Consider the following 20,975-nt stretch of genomic DNA (forward strand, 5'->3'; position numbering starts at 1 on the left):
GCAAGGTGACCCTGCCCATGGTGGTGGGGCTGGAACTAGATGATCTTTAAGGTCCTTTCCAACCCAAACCATCCTATGATTCTAAGATGGTTTGTGGTTGGAGAGCAAATAGGAATCATGATAGAAACAGGAGGCCATCTTAAGAGGCATTCATACCTTTAATGATTTTGTAAAGTGAAAACAGTCTTGTGTGTATTCTTGCAATTTATTGCCATAAGCATTCCTGCTTGCTTTTCCCTCTGTAAGAATTGTGCCCTGCAGTCTGTGCCCCAGGCTTGGTTCCTCTGGCTGTTCTGGCAGCTTTTGGTTCTGAGTAATTCAGTCTCACGTTGTCTCTGTTTCTCATTGCAGGAGCAAGTCCCATTCTGAAATTAGCTTGGAGGGGTTTTATGAGACAAAGCCACTTTCTCCTGTGCAGAAAGACCCCGTGGAGCTGCTGCTCCTGGATACAAAGGAACGTCTGTCTGTGGAGCTACAGGACCGACGTGCTCCTCTTGCAACCATGGAGAGCCTCTCTGACAATGAATCCATCTACAGCTTTGATTCAAGGCGTTCCTCTGGTTTTCGTAGCATCCGGGGCTCTCCCAGCCTCCATGCTGTCATGGAGAAGGACGAGACGCATTGCTTTTATATAGACCCTGCTATCCCTGAGGAGAACCCCTCCCTCAGCTCGCGGACAGAGCTGCTGGCTGCTGATAGCCTCTCCAAGCACTCCCAGGAGACTCAGCCCCCTGAGAATGCACTCAACAGTGGTGGCACTACCCCCCAGCGACGCTGCAGTGAGGAGGGGGCCAGCAGTGAGGGGGACCGTGTTTCCTTAGCCCCTCGTGAGGAGCTGTCCCTCCAGAATGGACGGCTCACTGATGTTCCCAGTCCCCAAGTGCTGGAGTTTGCTGAGTTCATAGACAGCCTCTTCAATTTGGATAGCAAAAGCAGCTCCTTCCAGGACATCTACTGCATGATGGTGTCTGACAGCTCCAGTGACTTTGCAGAGATGCCCAAGTCTGTCAGTGATCAGGAGATCCTGTTGAGGGCGCAATATGAACCCAACCTAGTCCCAAAGCCCCCAAGGTTGTTTGCAGGCTCAACAGATCCTTCGTCGGGCATCTCTGTCTCACCCTCTTTCCCCCTTAGTTCATCTGGAGAACTCATGGACATCACTCCCACAGGCGTGAGCAGCCAGGAGTGCCTGGCCACTGACAAAATCCGGACTTCCACCCCCACTGGGCATGTAACCAGCCCTGCCAAGCAGGAGGACCTCATGATTTCTGCCCTTTAGTGCAGGGCAAAGGGGTGCGGCTCTGAGAGCTGATCCCGTAGGCTGCGTGCTGGGATAATACTTGGAGGAGGTGGTCATCAGGCAGTTCAGATCGGTGGAGACAGCTGGAAACATTCCTTCTGGGGTGACACGGTGGTGGCACACTATCTGGAGGATGGATTGTGCTCGAGTCCCATGCGTATAGCTGGGATAAGGAGCATTGCCTCACGAGGCCTGCTACACTGAGAGGGTCTGAGTCAGTAAAGGTAGATGCAAGTTCCCTACCTCAGCCTGTCTCGTTTCATAGAAGAGGCAGATTCCTTGCCCAAGGGCACCTGCTGAGTTTGGGAGCGAGATGCTCTGCTTCAGGGAGTCCTCTGGGGTAAAGCTTCTCTGAAGCTTGAGGATTAGATAGACAGAAGCAAGGGGGCCAGGCCAGATCACCCCCTTGGTACCGTTTCAGTAGTTTTGGAAATGAGCGGATTGAGACTTTGGGCCCTGTTGCACTACCATGTCGGATCTGGCCCAAGATCCAATTCGTCACACTTTCACGGGGATTGCTTTCCTAGGACACACTCTTGTTTTAAAGCCATTGGGGCTGTATTCTCCCCAAATGCAGCCTCCCTTTCCCTGGCCAGGCACAGCAAGAATCGTTCTGGCACTGTTTTCTCTCCCCTGAGTACTTCTGTGTTCAATGACCACCAGGCTGCTCCTGAGAGGAAAGGAAATTGTTCTGAAGAGCCAAAAGCCCTCTGCCATGTCCCTCCTTTGCTGGAAAGAGTCCTCCTGGATGCCATCATCACCACTTCTCAGTTCCCTGGACTGCTCTGAGCTGGCGACGTTCCTATAGGACTGACAGGATTCTCATCTCGGAGCTTCATGGATGGATCAACTTAAAAATATTTAAAAAGGCTTGTCAGCACCCAGCATTATTTGCTAGCTCCCCGCGGAGCCTGGGAGCCTCTCCTGGACCCCGCTGGGTCTTCACACCACCCGTATGCAGTAATCACAGATCAGTGCCAGCCTCTCTCATTGGGAGTTCAGGGAAAAGATGAACTTTTACTAAGTATTGAAATTTCTTGTATGTTTACAGAGCTGCTAAGCTTTATGGAAGGTATTTATTAAGCAAACAGGGAGGCTTTCTCTAGGCAAGAAGCATGTTCATTCTGTCCTTCCTGTGCCATTCCCTCTGGCGACTGAGGGGGAGAGAGGGTGCACAAGTATGACTGCGAGTCCCCTGCTTTTGAAGTGGAGTAGGGTGTTGGGAGAACCCCTAGGATCAGAGTCTGGGGGAAGCTGTGCGTCCCTTGTCCACCTCCCTGTTGCACAACGTGTTACAAAGCTGGACCAAGTCATTAGCAAAACTGCCTGAGCACTGCTGTGCAGAGCCTCAGTGCACAGAGGAGCCTGCTAGAGCTATCTAAGCAGTGAATTTCTGATGGTGGAAGCGTGAAAGAAACTACCTATCTAGAAAGTTAAACATACTGTGACCTGGTGAAATCCTTTAACTGACAAAACACCTTCATATCAAAGCTCAGCGGAGTTACCAGTCAGTCTCACTGGAGCTCTGTCCTCCCTCAGTGGAAGAGAAAATCCTCTCTTAACATCCCTATAATGCTAGGGATGTTACTTCCCCCTATTCAGCTGTGGTGTTTCCATTGTGGGAGGATGCTGTGCTTCCCAGGAGCTTGGTTCATGACAACTCCCTGGGCTCCCGGTATCCCTCAGCCTCTGGCTGCATTTGCTGAGTGGCCTCTGGAAGCCCCAGTGGTGGATCAGGGCTTTGCTGGCCTGGGTGCCACACAAACCAGGCACAAATGGTATCAAATACCATCACATCAGAACAGGAGCCCTTTAGAGCCAGTGTGCATTGATGTAAATGACTTCAGGTGCACAGAAATGAACTGGACTTTGTCCAAGTGCTGATCTCCCACTCCATTTAATGTGGGATACTGTATCCCCTGCTCCTTAGAAATTACAGGGCCTCTAGAACTGCAGGGACTTTGTTAAACAGGCAGTAAAATATCGTCCCTGTGCTTTGGGTTCCAGAGGGGACCTCTTCTATACAGTCTTGAATTGGAGGGAAGAAGTCCCTCTGAATTCAATGTAATTTGTAAAAGAAAATACATTTCATTCTGAGCAGCAAGAAGTTACTTTTTGTTTTGTAGGTCCTTCAGAACAGAGCAGTGTTTCCCTTGCTGAGAGGTTGTATAGTTCAAGAGCTCACACAGAGCAGCTGTGTAAGTGCCATCAGGTCATCCACTATTGCAGACAACAGGGTAAGGCTGAACTGCTGCAGATAGCCTAGAAGCATTAAAAAGGTGGTGTCCAGGAATACGTACAATGAACTGGGTAGTTTTGAGAAAGGGAGCTAAAGCATGGGGAGACTGAGGCTAGCAGGCTAGCTCAGCTCCCAGTGCAGACTGCTGACATGCACGTACAGTGGGGAAAAGGATTCAATCTTCTCTTCTGCCTTTAATTTTTGGCAGAAGGTGGGGAGTAATAACACTTAGCACTTCGGCAGAGCATTATATCTGCAAAGCACTTTACAAACATTGATGAAAGAATCATCTCTGTCCCTGGCAGTGAGGTATTAGGAGAAGTCTCTCTGAGACTAGGTGGAACTACTGGTGCCCTACCCGAGGATGGTGGGGAGATGACTCAAGGTGAGGAAGGTGGATAACCTCCCTCTTAAGAAAAAGTTGTTTCAATAGCGACCCATTGCAATGGGTTGCAATATTGCACTAGAAAGTCACTTCTGACCTGGGTACCTCCCTTATGTCCTGGAAAACACAATCATTGTGTGAATGTTTCCTTCTCTGTGCCATTGGAACTGCATCCTGGGGGAATGGGGTGACCTTGTCCCGACCAGCTGTAGTAGGAAACAGCTTGGCATGCTGGATTTTTCTGTTTTGTGCTCTCTGATTATTAGGCTTCTTTTGAAAAGCCTGGAAATGCCTAATGCTTGTGACCTGGCCTTGCCATATACCAAGGCAGTAAAGGTACAAGAGAGACCTCAAAGTTAAAGTTCTAGTTGCTTTGCATTGGGGGTGATTCCTGTTTTCCATTACTCTGTTGACAAACAGATCTGTTTCCAGTCCTCACAAAAAAAAACCTTGCTAAGTAGTTCCATGTTCTTTGCATTATTTCTGCTTTAAATGACCGAGTGTCTTCATTCTTATCCCTCTGATGCTGTGGGATTGTTTGGACAGGCTGGTCTCCTATTCCATCCTGACAAAGTATATCTGGAAAGGTACAAATGCCTGCTAAACCTGTAGCTACCTCCTTCATTCATACTGCATACTTCTGCTTGCTTTCTCTGCCCTCCCTCCACTCTGATGTGTAGCTCTCTTTGGAAACAAGAAGCTTCTTCAGATTTCTTGATCTCTCAGCTTCTGGTTCCTGCTCTTAAGCTTCGTGCCTTTTAATGTTTGTATGCTTCCCTGATATTTCGGTGGGATGTTCCACCCCGTGAGGAGGCAGTGCTGGAAGAGCAGCTTGTAGTGCCTGACATGCTGAACCTCAGTAAAACAGACAATAGTTCACCCATTTCGATAGCACATCCTTAAATCCCCTGAGGTTTATTGGCAGAGGAGTGGAGCTAAGACCACCAGGTTCCTGGAAAGCAGAGAGTGGGTTTTGTGCACCTTAAAATCAAAGCATAGTAAGTGAAACAATATACACCAATGCAGCTTTGCCAAAGAGCCTCGCACAATCTTTCTGCCATCCCCTGGTGCAGCAGATTTCAGCTGTCTGCATAAGAATAGGACGTGGCATGTTTGCTCCTGATCTCAGCAGACAGTAGTGGAATGTGATCTCAAGGCCTTGAAACACTCGGGGGCAACAAGGAGGGCTGTTAGCTAGGTGTCTGTCTGAACTCTGTCCAACAACTTAGAGAACAGCCTCTGACCCTGCCCTGAATTTGCTCACAGGTTGTGAAGGGTTTGGTACTGCTGTCTGGTTTTCATGTCTACAGGCTGCCCTCCAACCCTTTTGGGTGTGTCCAGTGTGGAAGAAAATTTCTGATAATATTCTAGGAAGCTTTGATAACCAAGCCCTTAGCATGTAATGCTGGCTGGCTGCATTTTTTGGAGGCTCTTCTGCATCAACAATAATTGCTTTTATTATTGTTTTAATTGCAGTGGTGCCAACACAGGCAGGATTCTGCTGTGTTAATATGCACAAGCGCTAAACAAAAGGACAGCCCTTCCCCGAAACCTAGCATTATCCCCTCTTCTTCTCTGTGGAGCTTCCCTCTCCATTTGGTACGAGCATTTTCTCCTAAAGCTGTCTCTCTAACCTTTCCTCTTCTCCGTTCCTGTTACTGAACCAGGAGCTACCTTACCTGTCGTTGTGGTTACACCATCTTGGGATGATGGTGTCAGTGGTGTCTTCATCCACATCCTTGGCAGCACTACTTAAAAAGCTATCCCCAATGATCTCGTGATGACCCAAAACACGGGGGAATGGGATTCCAGATGCTGTGTGTCTTCCCAGGATTCTTGATGCACTTGAGAAAGCTGCTGCCTTCTGTGGCAGATGAGGCTATGTAGGAAGGTCAAAGCATTCTCAACACCAAGAGGGTTGTTAGATGCAGATGTGGTATCTCCAGCTTTGCTTACCTTGTTTCCGGTCACTCATTTCAGTGTTTGTTCATAATTTCTGCAATTTTAAGAACTTTATTCAAATTAAACTGCAGTTGTATGACACACATTGCTCTCTACCGTGGACTGAGCTGCCAAAGCTAGTTGTGAGCACAGGTACTCAAATCCAAAGGTTCCCATTTATGTGCTTTTATGGTCTTGTTAGGTAAATTGCAATAGCAGCAGCAGATCCCAAGCAGCAGTAGGATTTAAGTGGGAAGTAGTTGCTGCTGCCAGTGAACAAGGGCACATGAGAAAGGAGAAGCACCAAGCGTGTTTGGTGCACGTGCTCCTTGGAGCTTTTCCTGCTGCAGGAGTCCTTTGTTACTCTGTACGTGGTCTCCATCAGAGGAAAGAGAATAGGGCTGATGTGTATGAAGCCCGGCAAAATGAATGAACATAGCATTATTTTTTAGGTATTTTTTTAGGTACTTTTTAAGGTACTCCTAGTTAAGGTTGCCCTCTGCTCAGTTTCGGTGTTTGTAATCTGGGCCTAATTAGGAGGGTTTTTAAAATCTTCCCTTAAATATCTTGGATGATTTTGTTTTGTTTTTCAGGGGTCTTTTTGATTTGTTGCTGCTCTGGATTCAGTCGTCTCAGTCTTAATGTTCTCTGGAGCTTCTCCATGGTTTTGATTAATACTGCTTCCCAGTTTTAAATTCATTTTAATCCTTGCTGCACCCTGTTTTCAGACTGAGTGATCAGATCTCTACATGCTTGAGAGCATCCTGTTGAGTTGTAAAAATGTCCCCTTGTAATATATTCTTCATGCACTTAACTGATACTAATTGTTGCTGAAATGCATGTGTTGCTGTATTTAGAACGTTGCTTTCATAGCTATATCCTTGCAAGGAAGACAGGGAAGAGGAGCTTCAGTCTCAGCCGGCCCCAAATGCACGTTTTGTCCTTTCATCATATTGGCACCCTGATACTTGCCGCTTTCCTAGGATACTTGTCAGGTCTGGTAGCAAAACTGGATGCGTGTTACCCTGCCTATGCAAACAGTGCCTGGGCTCTTCTACGGATCTTACAGTCTGAAGAAATGGATTTCTAAGTGTAGTGAAATTTGTGGGGGTGTCTTTTATCTACTGAGCTACAAGCTCCTGCTTGTTTCTGCTGGATGCCACTTGCACATGCAAGTGCTGCGTATACTTGTCAGTGCTGACCACATCCAGCTCTCACGAGGCCTGGGACACTGGAGGGCATTCTAGCCTACCCTGTTGCATTTCCACACTCAGCAGAAGCACTTCTGCGTTGACTCAGAACCCAGGGACTGGCTAGCCCACAGCTCTGCTTGGTGCCGTGTTCACGCTGTGCTTATGCACACCCACTGCTGGAATATTCTCTTCCCTCAGCAGTAAGAGGACGTTGTGGCTGCAGCAGCTGTTCTTGCTTTGCAGCAAGGGTAGCAGTAGTATTTGATCTCCTTTTTTTTTTTTTTTTTTTTTTTTAAAGGGATGACCTTCTGCAGGCAGTAGTTGCAGCCATGTTAAGCCACACAGGCTGGTAATTTGCCAATGAAGTGGTTTACATTGAAATACTTGAAAAGTTTTCAAAGACCTTTAGAAAGTCTCCAAATGTAATGCAAATACTGGCAGACATTTAAAATAGCCTCTGGTCCTCAACAAACCTAGCAGCTTTGCTTTTTGCTTAGTAGCTCTTTCAGCTTTCCTCCCTTCTGTAGCATTACACTTCTTTCTGCTCGGACAATTGAAGTCTGAGATGCCTTTTGCTGACAATCCTTCTATGCTGTCACTTGTTTGTTATCCCTTCTCCTGTTTAAACTTACCCCACCAAAGCTGGATTTTTGCTGAGCTGTTTTTTAATTATGCTGCTGCCAACAGACTCTCAGAACTCCTCTTCACTTTAGGAAGTCTAAAGACAATCTCTGCAATCCTCTTTCTCATTGGAAAAGCATAGGGTGAGTAAATATTTATTGTCTGAATGCTTCCTTGGTAGTTCTGTAGCAGCAGAAGTAATGAGTTACAGAAATACCAGGAAGTGAAAGGAAAATGGTAGAATAATTAACACACTGAACCTGAAAGCTCAGTGTAAAAACAAAGATTTCACAGGGATATGTTTCTTAGCAGGTAAAACATCAGCTTCTTCCCTGTCTGCAGTGTACAGGTGCCTCCTTACCTGCCTGACGAAAGGGAGGGTTGGAAATTCAGCAGTTGTTTTGCACACACTGCTCTGATGCTCTGAATTGAAGGAGTATGCACCTCTGAAGCACTGGGAAAGCATTATCTGAATCAGGCTTGTTGCACATCTTTCTCAGGGCCCGTTCAGTACTGAACTGCAGAACTGGATTTAGGGAAGAACTGCATCTCTTGTGCCAAAGCTCCCCCTCATGGTGCTCCTGCGTGGAGGAGGCTCTGCTGTGTGTCACAGGCAGAGCGCATCCTGCTGGGAGGCAAGCACTGCTCTTTCTCTGCAGGTACGGGAAGAGGGAGTGAAGGGAACAGTGAGATGTGACAGGTTGGATGGCAGGGGTCAGCCTGAGCTTGGCTTGCTTCAGAGTTTTATGTTCCAGTTCAGAGCAGGGCCTTCACTGCCAGCGTGGGTGGGGATTAGGTGTGTGAGCCCCAAACCAAAACTCTTCTAATTCATAAACTGTTGGTAGAACTGAGAAGTGTTTTAGGAGGGAAATCTTTCATTGTATGACAGTTCCCTGCTGTGTGGAGGGCAGTATGCTCTGCGGAGCAGCAAGGCTGTTGGCTTTCTTGTGTGGCAGGAGCACTGCAGGCTGCCAAACTTCTGCTCTTCTTTCTTCACCATCTCCCAACTGTACCTGCATCCAGCACTTCCCTAAGAGCTGTTATGCTCTGCGCATAGCATGAGAGGATGCTGCCAGCCTAAACTTTGGCTGCTAAAGGCCTTGCATGCTGGAAATACAAAGCAATCGATGAGCAGTTCCTAGTTTTGTCACAGTGACTTGCAGTCCTAAAAAGCACCAGGAAACACACACAGCTGTCCGGAAGCACTTTGCTCTCTCCATTGTTGCTGGTTTCTTTTCTGCTTATTTTCCTGAATTCATGCCTGTTGTGCCTTTGTTTTCCATTGGCTTGAGGTGCAGCCTCCTGCTTGGGATCAGACAGCTACCTTCCTCTCCCACTTTGTGGTGTTTCTTCTCTGGCTGTACGAAAGGAGATGTGGTGTGGCCAGGGACTGGTTCAGAGTCGTCCTTGCTTCAGGTCCCCCTCTTTCTGCCTCAGCTAGGACTTGTCGGATTTCCTCACTGTCCCCTGCTCGCTCAGGTCATCTCCAAGTGCCAGCAGCAAAGCCTGACCTGAGGCAGGATGCCTCCTCCTACCTGCACCGCAGTTACCCTGCAGCCTCCTCCTGTGTGGTAGGCAGGGAGGACTTCCCAGCATTTCTTACCTGTGGCGTATGTGACCTCAGCCAGTGTTCAACAGGTCTGTTCGTGAGTAAAACTTCCTCTCAGGTCTAATTCAGGAGTAAAACTCCTCTACTCAAGATCTGACTACTTTTTTTTTTTTTTTTTTTTTTTTTTTTTTTTTTTTTTGCAAGGACTTATGCTGAAAGGGACCTAACATGTTCTGAACTGTCCACTGCAGTTTTGATTTTACTGACGTTCCCAGACTGGTTCTGGAACAGCCATCTTCCACAGGTAATCTCTGTTTTGGAGGATCGGGCATTCTTGCAGCTGTCACTGCTGTGTTTGAGGCCTCACCTCACCACGTCACCCTGCACTTTGTTTTTCACTTACTGAACCTTCCTATCCGCCCTGCGTATCTGTCTGATGAGGGAACCTTCATCTGGCTACTTATTTCTGCAAGAACATTAAACACAGCAGCACAGAAACAAGCATTAACATTTTTTTTTTCTTTTTAAATTGGGATTCCACTGCCCTGCTTTCCATCTGGTGCTTTGTGCAGTTCTGATGGCTCAGAGTTGGAGGTACCTGGTGCGTGTTGGCAGTACCAGGCCGAGGGAGCAGCCCAAGGCAGCACGTGCATCACGCAGCGCTCAGACCGCCTGGGCAGCATTTGCCTGTGCCGTCTGTCCTGCCGTGATGCGTAGCTTCAGGCGGCTTGTCTGCGCAAAGCAATCGCAATGTGGTGTGCTTGCTAGGCCACTACCAGGCACCTTTTTTAGGGTCTTATCTCTGTTATCAGCATGTCCACAGTGCTCACTGTCTGGTGGCCCAGCGGCATCAGCTGCGGCTGCTGAGGCTACACAGCTTCCCAGCTTTCCCTCCACAAACACTGCAGTTGATGGCAGAGGTGATGTCCAGGGAATAGTCCCAAGCTCCTTCTTTTCTTTGTGATAAACTTAATTACTAATGTCAACAGGGATTATATCTGCATGCTTGGGACAGCAGGAGAGGAGCGCTCTGCCCTTTAAGACCCTTTCCTTTAGCTCAGTTGTCTGCTGCCATGTCCTGCTGTGACAGCCACTAGTCTTGCCTCTCCTCCTTTATGGCTGTGAACGAGCAGAGACAGCAAGGCCTGAGGAGCTGTGGGAAGCTGTTTTCCCTTCTCTTTTTGTGCTCTTTAGTGCCAGCCGTGCTGGGTGGAGCCCAGCTGCACGGCCTCTGTGTGACAGGAGCTGTCTGCTGGTGGGGCGCTCCACGCAGCAGTGGCACACAGCAACTCCCTTGCCTCCCGCTCCTCTCTCAGCAGACACCAATGCCTCTATGGAAAAAGCCCTTCTGCCTGCTGTCACCTATCTCACGTCATGTGCTGGGGCAGCTCAGACTCTAGGGTAGCTGTGAATTTAACTCTTTGACCCCAATTGCCTCTTTATAGGTAAAGCCTTTTGTGTTTATGGGTGAAGCAGCCCTCCTAGGGAGCTCTGACTGCCTCTTGCAGGACCTGGAGCACTTGCATATGCAATCAGGGGGAAAACAGCACAGGATCTTGTGTCCCCATGCTCAACCGACAGGGCACTGCCTGTCCCAGGAATGCTGCCCTTCAGATCCCTGCTCCGAGCTGCCCCAGCATGAAGACTACAAGGAAACTAAAGCACTCTTCATGTGCCATTCTCATGTGACTTTTTGTACCTATGTATGAAAGATCTAAACTAATATTGCTGTAAAGAAAGATACAGATTAATATAGCATATTATATAAAGATATATGTATATAAACTTTTCTGTATATTGTATGGCACTGTGTATAAAATGGATGTAGAAGCATGACTGGTGTATGTGACTGTTCCCAAGCCTGACCTGGAGAATGATAGTTGTGATTTGCCTGGGGTCATGTCCCAAAGGATTGTGCGTGAGTTTGAGAGTTGGAAAAACCCACACTGTGCTCTCTCATTGCAGTGGGTCAAGGCGTAAGGTGTTGGTGCATCACTACAGCTGTCTGGAAGGCTCTAGGGAACACTTCAGGTGCCAAAGGGGGCTGTTTGTCTCCTTGCTGGCTCTGTCTCTTCTGGATCTCAGTCTTTGATGGAATGGGGGAAGCATCTCTGTTCCTTGACACTTATGTTAGAATCACAGAATCGTTAAGGTTGGAAACGACCTCCAAGATCATCTGGTCCAACCATCCACCCACCACCACTATTGCCCAATAAACCACTTTCTGAAGTACCACATTCCGACCTCTCCTTCAACAGCTGCAAGGATTATGACTCCCCAACTTCCCTGGACAACCTGTTCCAAGGTCTAACCACTCTGAGAAGTTTTTCCTAATATCCAACCTGAACCTCCCCTGACACAGCTTGAGGCCATTCCCTTTTGTCCTATAAGCGAAAGCCTTTCGTCCTAGAGAGCCCTGCCTTTCTGTGCTGCAGTCACTAGCTCTGGCATGGCCCTTTGCAGCCAAGGGTGGAAACAGCAGGAGACTCAGCTCTAGCAATTTCTCTTCTGCTTGATGCTTTTAGCTATCAAGTACTGAAATTCAACCTGCCATACGCAAAGACGTTAGTGTGAACAAAGGCAGTTGAGTAAGGGCGATTGTTTGGAAAGGTATGGGAAAGTGGCAGGGAGAGTGCAAGCAAGAATAGCGTAGGGAAAATGGCAAGGTGCTGGAATTTTTCTGCAAAGAAGGTGAGTTCAAACTGGGGAGCAAGTTTCACAGAAGCTTGGCAGTAAGTGCCCTGCAGGGCAAGGGACACATCTTTGTGTAGGTTTGTAAGGCCTGGTGCTGTTTCCCGATGAATAATGCCACAGTTCTATATCTTCTAGAAAGGGAAAAGCAAAACTGGGACTATGATGTTAGAGGGAGAAGGAGAAATATGGGAAGTTGGTGGAACAGGTTCAGCAGAGGAACGGGAGCTTTCTGGCCAACCATTAGAAATACAGGCAGGAAAAGGAATGCCTGGAAGAAAATAATCCTATTAATGGCTGCATGGAATAGTTTCAGTGGTTGTTCCTGAAGAGACTAAGTACTATCAGGGAATTAAGAGCTCAAAGGTGGCTGAACTACTGAGTTCCTATAAAAATGCCTGTAAAAAGTGATGGTATGTGTAAGTGCTTGCTGATGCTTCGCTTTTTTTTTTTTTTCCGTTTTTTTTTTTTTTTCCCCTGCCCATAACTATATCAGGTAGTCTCATAAAAAGATATTACTTCTATAAACACTTCCTCTCATGAGGAAAGAAAGACATTAAACTCTGCATACTACTCGTGTATAAACATGGAATAATCCATGCTTAGGAGCACCTGCTTTAATACACTTACTGAGGGAAAGTGTATGAATGTGTACCCAGCAGGCGCTGTGGATGTTGCTCTAAAACCTGTTTTGCTATAAAAAGCCTTAGTTATTGGATATAGCGAGGGATGTAGCTGCTATTTCCCAGATGACTCTCTGGCTTTTTGGTATGTTGGTGGCTGTTGGAGAAATTTACAGCTTATTGAGGAATGTTTTCCAACCAGCAGCCCATAAAGCATCCAGAGTTACACCAGAAAACAATTTTTCTGACAATTTGTAAACCAGACTGATGCATTCCCAAGGAAGAAAAGAAAATGGGTGTCAACTAATGGAAAATATGTAAATTAAAGCTGTAATCTAATTTTTAAATGACTCCTAAATGGCAACCACAGTAACAACACTTCACAAGCTGGTTCATTGTCTTTTTTTCAAGTGCTAGGTTGTCCTTCAGTTAGAAAAGAGGAAAAAGAAAAGGTTAAGAAACAGAGATTTGGAGGTGATTGTGCAGAAGGTATGCTTTAAAAATTCAAAGTGTGAAAGGTTATTTAGTCTGTACTGTTTCAAAAGAGGTAATGGTGTGGTCAGTTGTACTACATAAAGCCTTACTTGACCAAGCGATCTTTCTTGGGAGGAATGTTAAGGGAAATAAAAAGAACCTCTGGAAGGATTTATAGCTAGGTGGTGTGTCTAGCTAACTTAGTTCTTTCAATTAATAGTACAGTAGAGAACACAGGGATGCTGCTTGCCATTGCAGGGTGATTTCTGCTTGTTTTATGAGGCCAGATTAGTACAAAGCGAGCAGGAGTCAGGTCAGCCTGCCCCGCTGTAAGGAGAAGCTTGGAAAATTAGAAATGGAAGAGGGGTGGGTGGTGGTGTGTCAGGCCACAACAGCAGCGCTGGGCATGCAGAGGGGTGAGACTCACAGAGTGAAGGGCTGCGTTGCCTGCATGTATTGCTCTGAAACCAAGCACCTCCGAATACCCATGCTTTTCTCTAGCAATAACTGCTTGAATTTCCCTGCCTTCTCAGCGATCTCTGGTTATGCTGCTGTTACTTCCAGTAACCGAGCTTCCTTGAAAGGCAAGCCTAGCATCTGAGTTCATTTGTTCCTACGAAAGTCAGCACAGGGGCTCAGCCAAGCTTGGATTTGATTGTCTGGAGATGCAGAAGCTGGCGTACGATGCTTCCCTGCCTGCGGTTGGTGTGCCCGCTCCGTGGTGCCCCGCGTCGCTCGGCCGAGCTGCAGCAGAGGGTGCTGTGCCCGTGCTCACTGCTGCCTGCCTTGGGCACCTGCCCTCTGTAGGGGTTCCCTAAAATGCTGCCTTCTGCCTGCTCCCACTGCTTGCTGTGCTGCTGCTGAGTGCAGGCCTGGGGATAACAGACCTCAGCAGTACCGTGAACTGGCACGAACTCCATGGGGAAAGCCCCAGAAAGGAGCGCAGCAGGAGCTCCTTTCCCACCTTCCCAAGGCGTTTTCAAGTTTCTCATGCTCCCCTCTCTACCCTGGTTGTTCTGAATCCCAGCAGTGCTCGTGCGAGCCCCCGTGCTCCTGGCAGCAGCTGGGGTGCCAGGGCGCAGAGGTCTCCCAGAATGGGTGTCCCTCGCTGGTGACCTTCCTTTATCCTTTTTCTAAATCAATGGTGGTGTTCTCTCCATCTTGGGAACAAACCTCTGGCAGTTAATGAATAACCAGCGAGCGATTTATCAGCGCCGTTCTCTTGCCAAGAGGAGATAACAGAGCGAGCCTGCAGCAGTCAGCTTCCGCCTCCAGCAGTGTGGGAGCTACCTTGGGTGTGTACGGGGCGTTGGGGAAGGGTGAGGTTGCATCCTCTGCTGTCTCACCCCGGCCATTGGCTGATCACGGAGGAGGTTTGCAGCCTCTGCACAAGGACTCAGCAAAAGGAGGTTCCTCTGAGGAAGAATCCACGGGATGGACCTCCTTGGGCTGGCCGAGCTCCACCTGCCTGCATTGGTCCACTTGGTGGTGGTTGTGTGCCCAGGTGGCCAAGATGCTTGTACGTGGACGAGTGTGTGCTCTTGCACCAGCCTCGCTGATCAGTACTGATCTCTGGGGGCTTCACTGGAGGACATGTTCCTCAGCTTTGATAGTTTGTCGCTTCTGCCAAGGCCTCTGAGCCCACCGCTGGGACATTTCTGTTCCGTGCAGTCCTTTGCTGATGGAGCCAAACCAGTCGCCCTCTGTGGCTGCATGTTGATTTGAGACACCTTGCCCCAAACGTACAGGGAGTACCCCTGCTCATCTTTTCCCTTTCTTTTTTTTAAAGACAAATCAGAGCTCTTGGGAATGGAGGCTCTTCCCTGAGCATTTTTGCATCCTTCGAGCTGAGGCAGCGGCTCCCAGCAAGGCCCGCTGGAGTTCCAGTTTGCCTAGAAACTGGCAGGAGTTGCAAGTGAGAGGCAGCCCGAGCAAGCAGTGTTTTGTTTAGGTGGCCGCACAACTTCCATTATGAAATGCCTTCGTTCTGCACAGCTGGCAGGGGGCTCCCAGAATAACCACGCTCCCTGACAAGGGGAAGAATTGCAGCAGTGTTTGAGGCGAGGAGACGCTATAACACAAAGATGAAAGCTGCTGGGCAGCCTAGAGAGAGAGAAAGAGACAGCCAGACCCACGGAGAAGAAGAGATGCGTTTTGGGGGCTGGGGGAAGAATTCAGTGTACCTTGATTTCATAGGATTGCCTGCTGGCTGCCTCAGAGGAGCCCACAGAAAAGGATGCTTGCTCTGTGAGGCTGGAGGGTAAGGAGAAAGGGTCTTGAAGGTAGGAATATTTGTGTAAGTGCAAAACCAAGGAAAGAAATCAACTGACTGGACTTGTGGCGCGATCCCTGGTTCTTCAGTTGGCCTATTTAGACTTGCCGAATCCAGTTATGTCAGCAACGTTCAAGGGAGAATGGGTTTGAAATGTCAGGGAGCACGGAGAGCTGGCTGTTCCCACCTTGCCTTCGTTCAGCGTCGCCTTGTGTGCAAGCAGGGTGAGCTCTGCTGAGCTGGGAAGTGCTGGAGGTGTGGCAAGGGGTGTCTGGCAATAGAGGGAGAGCAGAGAGGAGTGGGTTTGCTTCTGCAGGCAGCAGGCTGCTCCCGGCGTGCTGGCAGAGCAATTTAGGATGTACCTTACACATCCGTGATAACCGTATCGGCGGCGTTGGAGCTAACAAGGCCAATGACCCTTGAGCGAATGACACTCTCCTTTGTACTGCGCGCTGGTGTTACCTCTTGCTGCTCTATTTGCATCTCCCTCTGCCTTTGTGTGTCCTCAGGCAAAGCCCAATTACAGGAACAGGAGGAAGGTGTCTGAGTTCAACAAAAGGAAGTTTTGATAGAGCATGGTAGCAGGAAGCAGAGCAGCGTTAAGGCTCTCGTCCTTTCCCCTGTGCCTCCAGCTCAGCAGAAATGTCACACGTGTGCTCCCCACATTTGTCTCCCTTCTGAGCCATCCAGACCGCAGTGCCTTCTGCCTGAGGCCATCGAGTGAGGTAAAAATGGGAGAGAACAGCAGGCACCTGAAATGCCGTGTAATCCTGCCAGCTAGTTCGCACCCTTTGCTGTGCATCCTCTGCTTGATACCACTGCTCTTACGTATGCCAGCAGCAGCATCTTGCTGGCCACTACCACAGTGTAGGTCAAAACCTGACCCTCCATCCCACCTGCCTTCTGCTGTTGAGACACAAAATAATCCCCTTCTCAGCTGTGCTCATCCAAGAGACTGCACACCAGCCTTTGGCTGCAAGCCTCAAGCTGCTCATCCTGTCTCAGTGAGGTTTCCAAATACTTTTTCCTCCATCCCAACATCCTTCCTCTCTGCATCCCACTACACTACATCACCTTAAGGGATTTCAGCCTCAAACGCTGGCTAAGGGTGTTATTATTTTCCTGGTTCCAACTGAAAACTGATGGGGATTGATTCCAACCCCCCATTGATTCCTATCGGCACTTCATCCTTACGTACGTGTCAGGAGAGAGAGCACTTCAGGAGCACTGGTAAGGTTGGAAGGCATTACATAGGATAGCAGCAGGGATTTGTGAAACAAGAAAGTAGGTGCTTTCTCTGGCGCACTAGGAAGTTGGGATTCCTGGACTCTTCAGAGTTCTAAATTCATTCTTTCTGCCCTGATAAATTAAGAAATACTGGAAATACTAGATTGTTGTGATTTTAAAGCAAGCTAAAGTTTACAGCTTTAAAATCTGTAATCATCTTTGGCGGTTTCTTTTGTTGGATCAAAAATGGAAGCTGCCGATAGCTGTGCAGTGGTAGCACAGAGGAGCAGCGTGCAGCTGATGTGGCTGACGGCATCCCAGAGGAGCAGCGCGCTGTACAGAATGCAGGTCTGAATCCTGCACCCACAGAGTCTTTCCTAAGCACTGTCACTTGCCTTGCGGCCCTTGAAATCCAGCTGTGGGCTTTGTAAATTCCTTAACCAGGTCAGTCAATCTGATGAGCTCTTCCCAAGCTCATGTGAGGGTTTCCCAAAGTGCCCCAAACCAGTTAGAGAGCTGGTGAGGTCTGCAAGCTCCCCAGCCCTGCCTGCCAGCACCATCCCGCAAACTTAAGCATTGTAAAACAACCGAGCACACGGGTGCACAAGGCCAGTGCTACGTGAGAAGGAGCTTCGGCACCAGCTTGCTGGCTCCCCTCATTGCCTGCATTCCCGTGGCGTTACTAATCGAAGCTGTAGTCTTGGCTTGGAGGTTCTGGATCACCGTGTGATCGCACTGACTTCGCTGGCTGGCTCAAAGAAGCATTGTCACAGCAGATAAGAGCACCAGCTCTTCCCCAGGGAAGTCAGGTGGGGTCAAGGAGAGAAGTTTCCCTGTCCCTCGGTGCAGCCAGATAACCATGGGAAAGACAAGTCCTGCACAGCCCCTGGGGCTGAGCTGACTCCAAGCCCCGAGCAGATGTTAACCAGGCAGAGTTCAGGAGAGGCTGCATGGACCATCCCCGCATGAAGCCCTTACGCAGCAGCTCCCTTCTCACCCAAACACTATACAGGTACTAATACTGGCAACAACATTGCCTGCTTTCTACAGCCCTTCTTCGCAGGCTTCAAGGGTGACAGTAGATTGGCCAAATTATTGTTTCTCTGCTTTTAAGCCCTGTTGTGTAGTGCCTTATATTTTTTTTTAACCATGTGCAGTGTGACTGAATCCAAGTCCTGGCTGACATATCCAAAAGGAAGCATCCCAAAACTGTGTAGCTAAGGAGGCCACCTGAACGCAATTCACAGGGTCCATGGGGAAGTGTCAGTATGTCCTATTTAGTGCATGTATAATGTGTACAGTTTGCCCTAGTCGTGCCTCCAGTAAATGCTGGTGAGGCAGACCAGCACAGGCTGGAGTCAGGGCAGGCACAGCAGCAAGCACAGGGCGGTTTTGTAAGCCCGCTTCCCAAGAGGACACAAAGGAACAAGGCACGAAGACTGCTGGTGTATGACCGCTTCAACACGGGCACGCCCCGCTGCCCCTGATTTTTTCTGTGGTGAAATTGAGCACCGTCACTTCTTGTAACCAGAGTGGGCCCTAAACCACCTTTGAAACTGATATATCGTGAAGGTGCTAAACCCATGGGTGTGCACGTGCCGAATACGTAACACAGGAACCATTGGTGTGAGACACCGACTATTCCAGCACCTCCAGCATCTCCTTTGGTGTCTGATGGCACAGCTGCATTAGGGCAACCCCACGTCTGGTGCCCAAGCGCCCTGCTCCACTGAACCTCACCTCAGCTGGGCTGCTGGTTCTGGCTCCTGGGGGCATGTGCCTGCTAACCTGGCCCCCAAGACAGGGGCTGAGGGAAGGTAAAAAGAGACCCAAAAGACTTAGGGCTGTGTCTGAGAAGCTTGCTGGGGTGCTGGGGTGCGAGGCAGGGCGGGGGGCACTGCTGAATTATTTTTTTGTTTTCAATTGGACTTTGAAATTTAGCGCTGGAGGGAGCAACAGCCACACCTTCCATGAGTAATATCCCTCCACCCCCTCCTTGGCTCGCGCTCCCGACCAACCACATGGCATAGAGAGAGCAGTGTTTACAGAGAGCGTGACCCGGAGGAAATGAGGAAGGGAGTGTGTGTGTGTATCCGAGGGGGAGAGACGGGGAAACGGGAGGACACGGGCTGAACGGGAGGGAGAGTGGCAGAGGGGAGGCAGCGGGAAGGAAAGCAAACAGCCCCCTGTGATGGGGGCTGGATTTCTATCCCCTGGTGCTGCTTAGTGTGCAACAACAGTAGATCAAACACCTTGAAGTGGTTCTGGGTTCAAAACTCTCCAGTATTTCCTGGGGGTTGCACAAGTACGACCCTGACATGCCAGGGTCGGAGCTCATTGCAGCGAGGGACCAGGTGCACTGTCCCATTTCCAGAAGGGATGAGCCTGAGTGCGTGCCTTGGTGCCAGCAGGAGCGCATGCCCAAACTGTCTTTTCTGTTTAATTTAGTCTAGGAATGAGACAGCAGCACTCCTTGGGACAGAGATCCAAACAGGCAAGAAAAAAAATGAAGGTGAGAAGGGCGGACAGCCGATACCTTGAGTGGTCCAGGCACAGCAAAGACGGGTGCACCAGCCCTGGGGGGGAGTTCGGTCCAAAGGACCAGGCACTGGCTTGGGATCAGGAACCGTGGCTTGTGTTTCACGGGCTGCCAGCTGGGACTTCTGCCTTCCCCGTGAGAAGTGGGAGTAACGGTTATTAATCACCGACGCCTCTTACTACTAAGATAATGAAGTGTGTGATACGGCAGTAATGGCACCACACAGGTAAAACCACGTTGAGTCTGGGATACCCCGGCTGTGCGCGGTGCGCAAATACCTGGCGAGCTTCGTGCTGTTGCCCAAAGACACCGAGTTATTTCAGAAATTATTTCTGGGCCATCGGCCTGCTTGTTCTTATGATAACTCCGTGGTGTGGACAAATGACCCGAGCATTTGTTTATCCTGCTCCCCCCGTAGGTACACGGGGTGTTTGTTGAGAGGCAAACTCGTGGCTGGTAGCTGCTCTGCTGCGTCCCAGTCGCGAGCGGGATGCTCTCAGAGGGCTCTCCCAGCTCGGCAGTGAGCTGGGAGAGAGCACAACGGCGTCTGGCTGCTCTGCCATGCCCCAGCTTGCGGTGTGGCTGCTGAGGGAAAGCAAAGAGGTCACCGAGTTCTGCCTGAAGCCGGTCAACGCACGGGAATTCACTCCTTGGGGTGGGGAATCCCAGGCAGGGAACGGCGCAGGTGATCCAGCGGGATACGGATCCGAGGCGGATCGGTCTGAGGGTCATTCGCCTTTCAAGTCTTTGGATCATCTTTGGACTCAACTTTAGGGTCTAACGCCATATCTGGCAGGGACTTGATCTTCTGCCAGCTCAGGCTGTTTACAGGTTCTCTTGCTGGCTTTGGCAGCCACCAGCGAAGCGACCCAGAATAGCCTTGGCCTTCCCCTGTTGTTTTATTGTGCCTGAGCAGCTGAAGCTCCGGCTCCCTCCTGCCACTCCTGTAAATTATTACAGGAGAGAGGTCCGGGTGATGCTCGGGAACTCACGGGGACATGGCAGAGATGCATGCGAGACGTGAGGGATCCTAAAGGGCCTCCTTGGCATACCCTTATTTATGGCAAGGAGCATCTTACCGTGTGTGTACCTACTTCTTGTGTGCGTAGGAGACTGGAGGCGATTTCCCAGACATCTGGGCAAGCTCAGGGGCTGGAGAGCAACCCAGTCACTAGTTAGCCCTGGCTGCATTTGGTGGGGTCCTTCATCAGATCCAGGAGCATTTAATTCTGGGGTCTAATACCTGGTAGGGCCCAGCGCCTGGCCTGGCCCCGAGCAGCTGTGGGTCTGGCTGGGCTGGCCCTCGGGCTCCATGGCGAGAATAAACTTCGACACAGAAAATGTTTTGCTTCCTTCCCACGCAGCTTGTGCCCGAAGCTGGGGGGATGTGAGTGCGTGTGCCCAGGAACAAGGGCCGTGGGGTAACAGAGAATAACAATTGTCTTAATGGAAAGAGGGAGAGAGAAGAAAAAAGGGCTGTTGAGCTCTTTCTTTCCATCCCTGAAATAATAGACCTATTACTCTCCCCAAACCTCAGCCCCCCTCCCCTCCCCAGAGAAGAATTGGTCACTGCACAGCTGTGGGAGCGAGAAAAATATATTTATATATGTAAGAGAATCTGCCCTTCTGAATTGGGTTGTGGGGACGGACAAAACCTCATTGTGCGCTTTATCTGCCCCGGAGAGAATGGTCCCACAGTCTGCGCCTGGCAGGGGCCCGGCGTTTGGTTAACTGCGCTCGGACAACTGTGACTTCATTTACGCCCCGCGCCCCGACTCCGCTCGCCGGCCGCCCCCCGACCGCTCCGGGGCCGCCCCCCCCCGGCTGCGCTGCCCGTCGGGGCCGCCAGGGGGGCTCCGGGCGGCGGAGGCGGAGCGGGACCGGGGCCGGGACCGGGGCCGGAGGAGAGGGGAGGCGGAGC

General features: G+C 49.7%; 1 protein-coding gene across 21 annotated transcripts in view; it reads left to right on the forward strand.

The window, feature by feature from the left end:
• DAGLA (diacylglycerol lipase alpha) overlaps positions 1 to 11,061 on the forward strand; it is a 78,173-nt gene extending 67,112 nt beyond the window's left edge. For 19 of the 21 annotated variants that reach the window (XM_084522578.1, XM_084522576.1, XM_084522562.1 and 16 more), the window contains 2 exons: positions 352 to 9,317; positions 9,433 to 11,061. In XM_084522578.1, the coding sequence (XP_084378704.1) occupies positions 352 to 1,279 (928 nt within the window). In that variant the 3' untranslated portion in view covers positions 1,280 to 9,317; positions 9,433 to 11,061. The remainder of the gene's footprint in view (positions 1 to 351; positions 9,318 to 9,432) is intronic. The other 2 variants (XM_084522579.1, XM_084522560.1) reach the window with 2 other exon arrangements.
• Positions 11,062 to 20,975: the final 9,914 nt, after the last annotated feature.

Source organism: Aythya ferina, assembly GCF_964211825.1.
Source record: "Aythya ferina genome assembly, chromosome: 5".
Taxonomy (NCBI): Eukaryota; Metazoa; Chordata; class Aves; order Anseriformes; family Anatidae; genus Aythya; species Aythya ferina.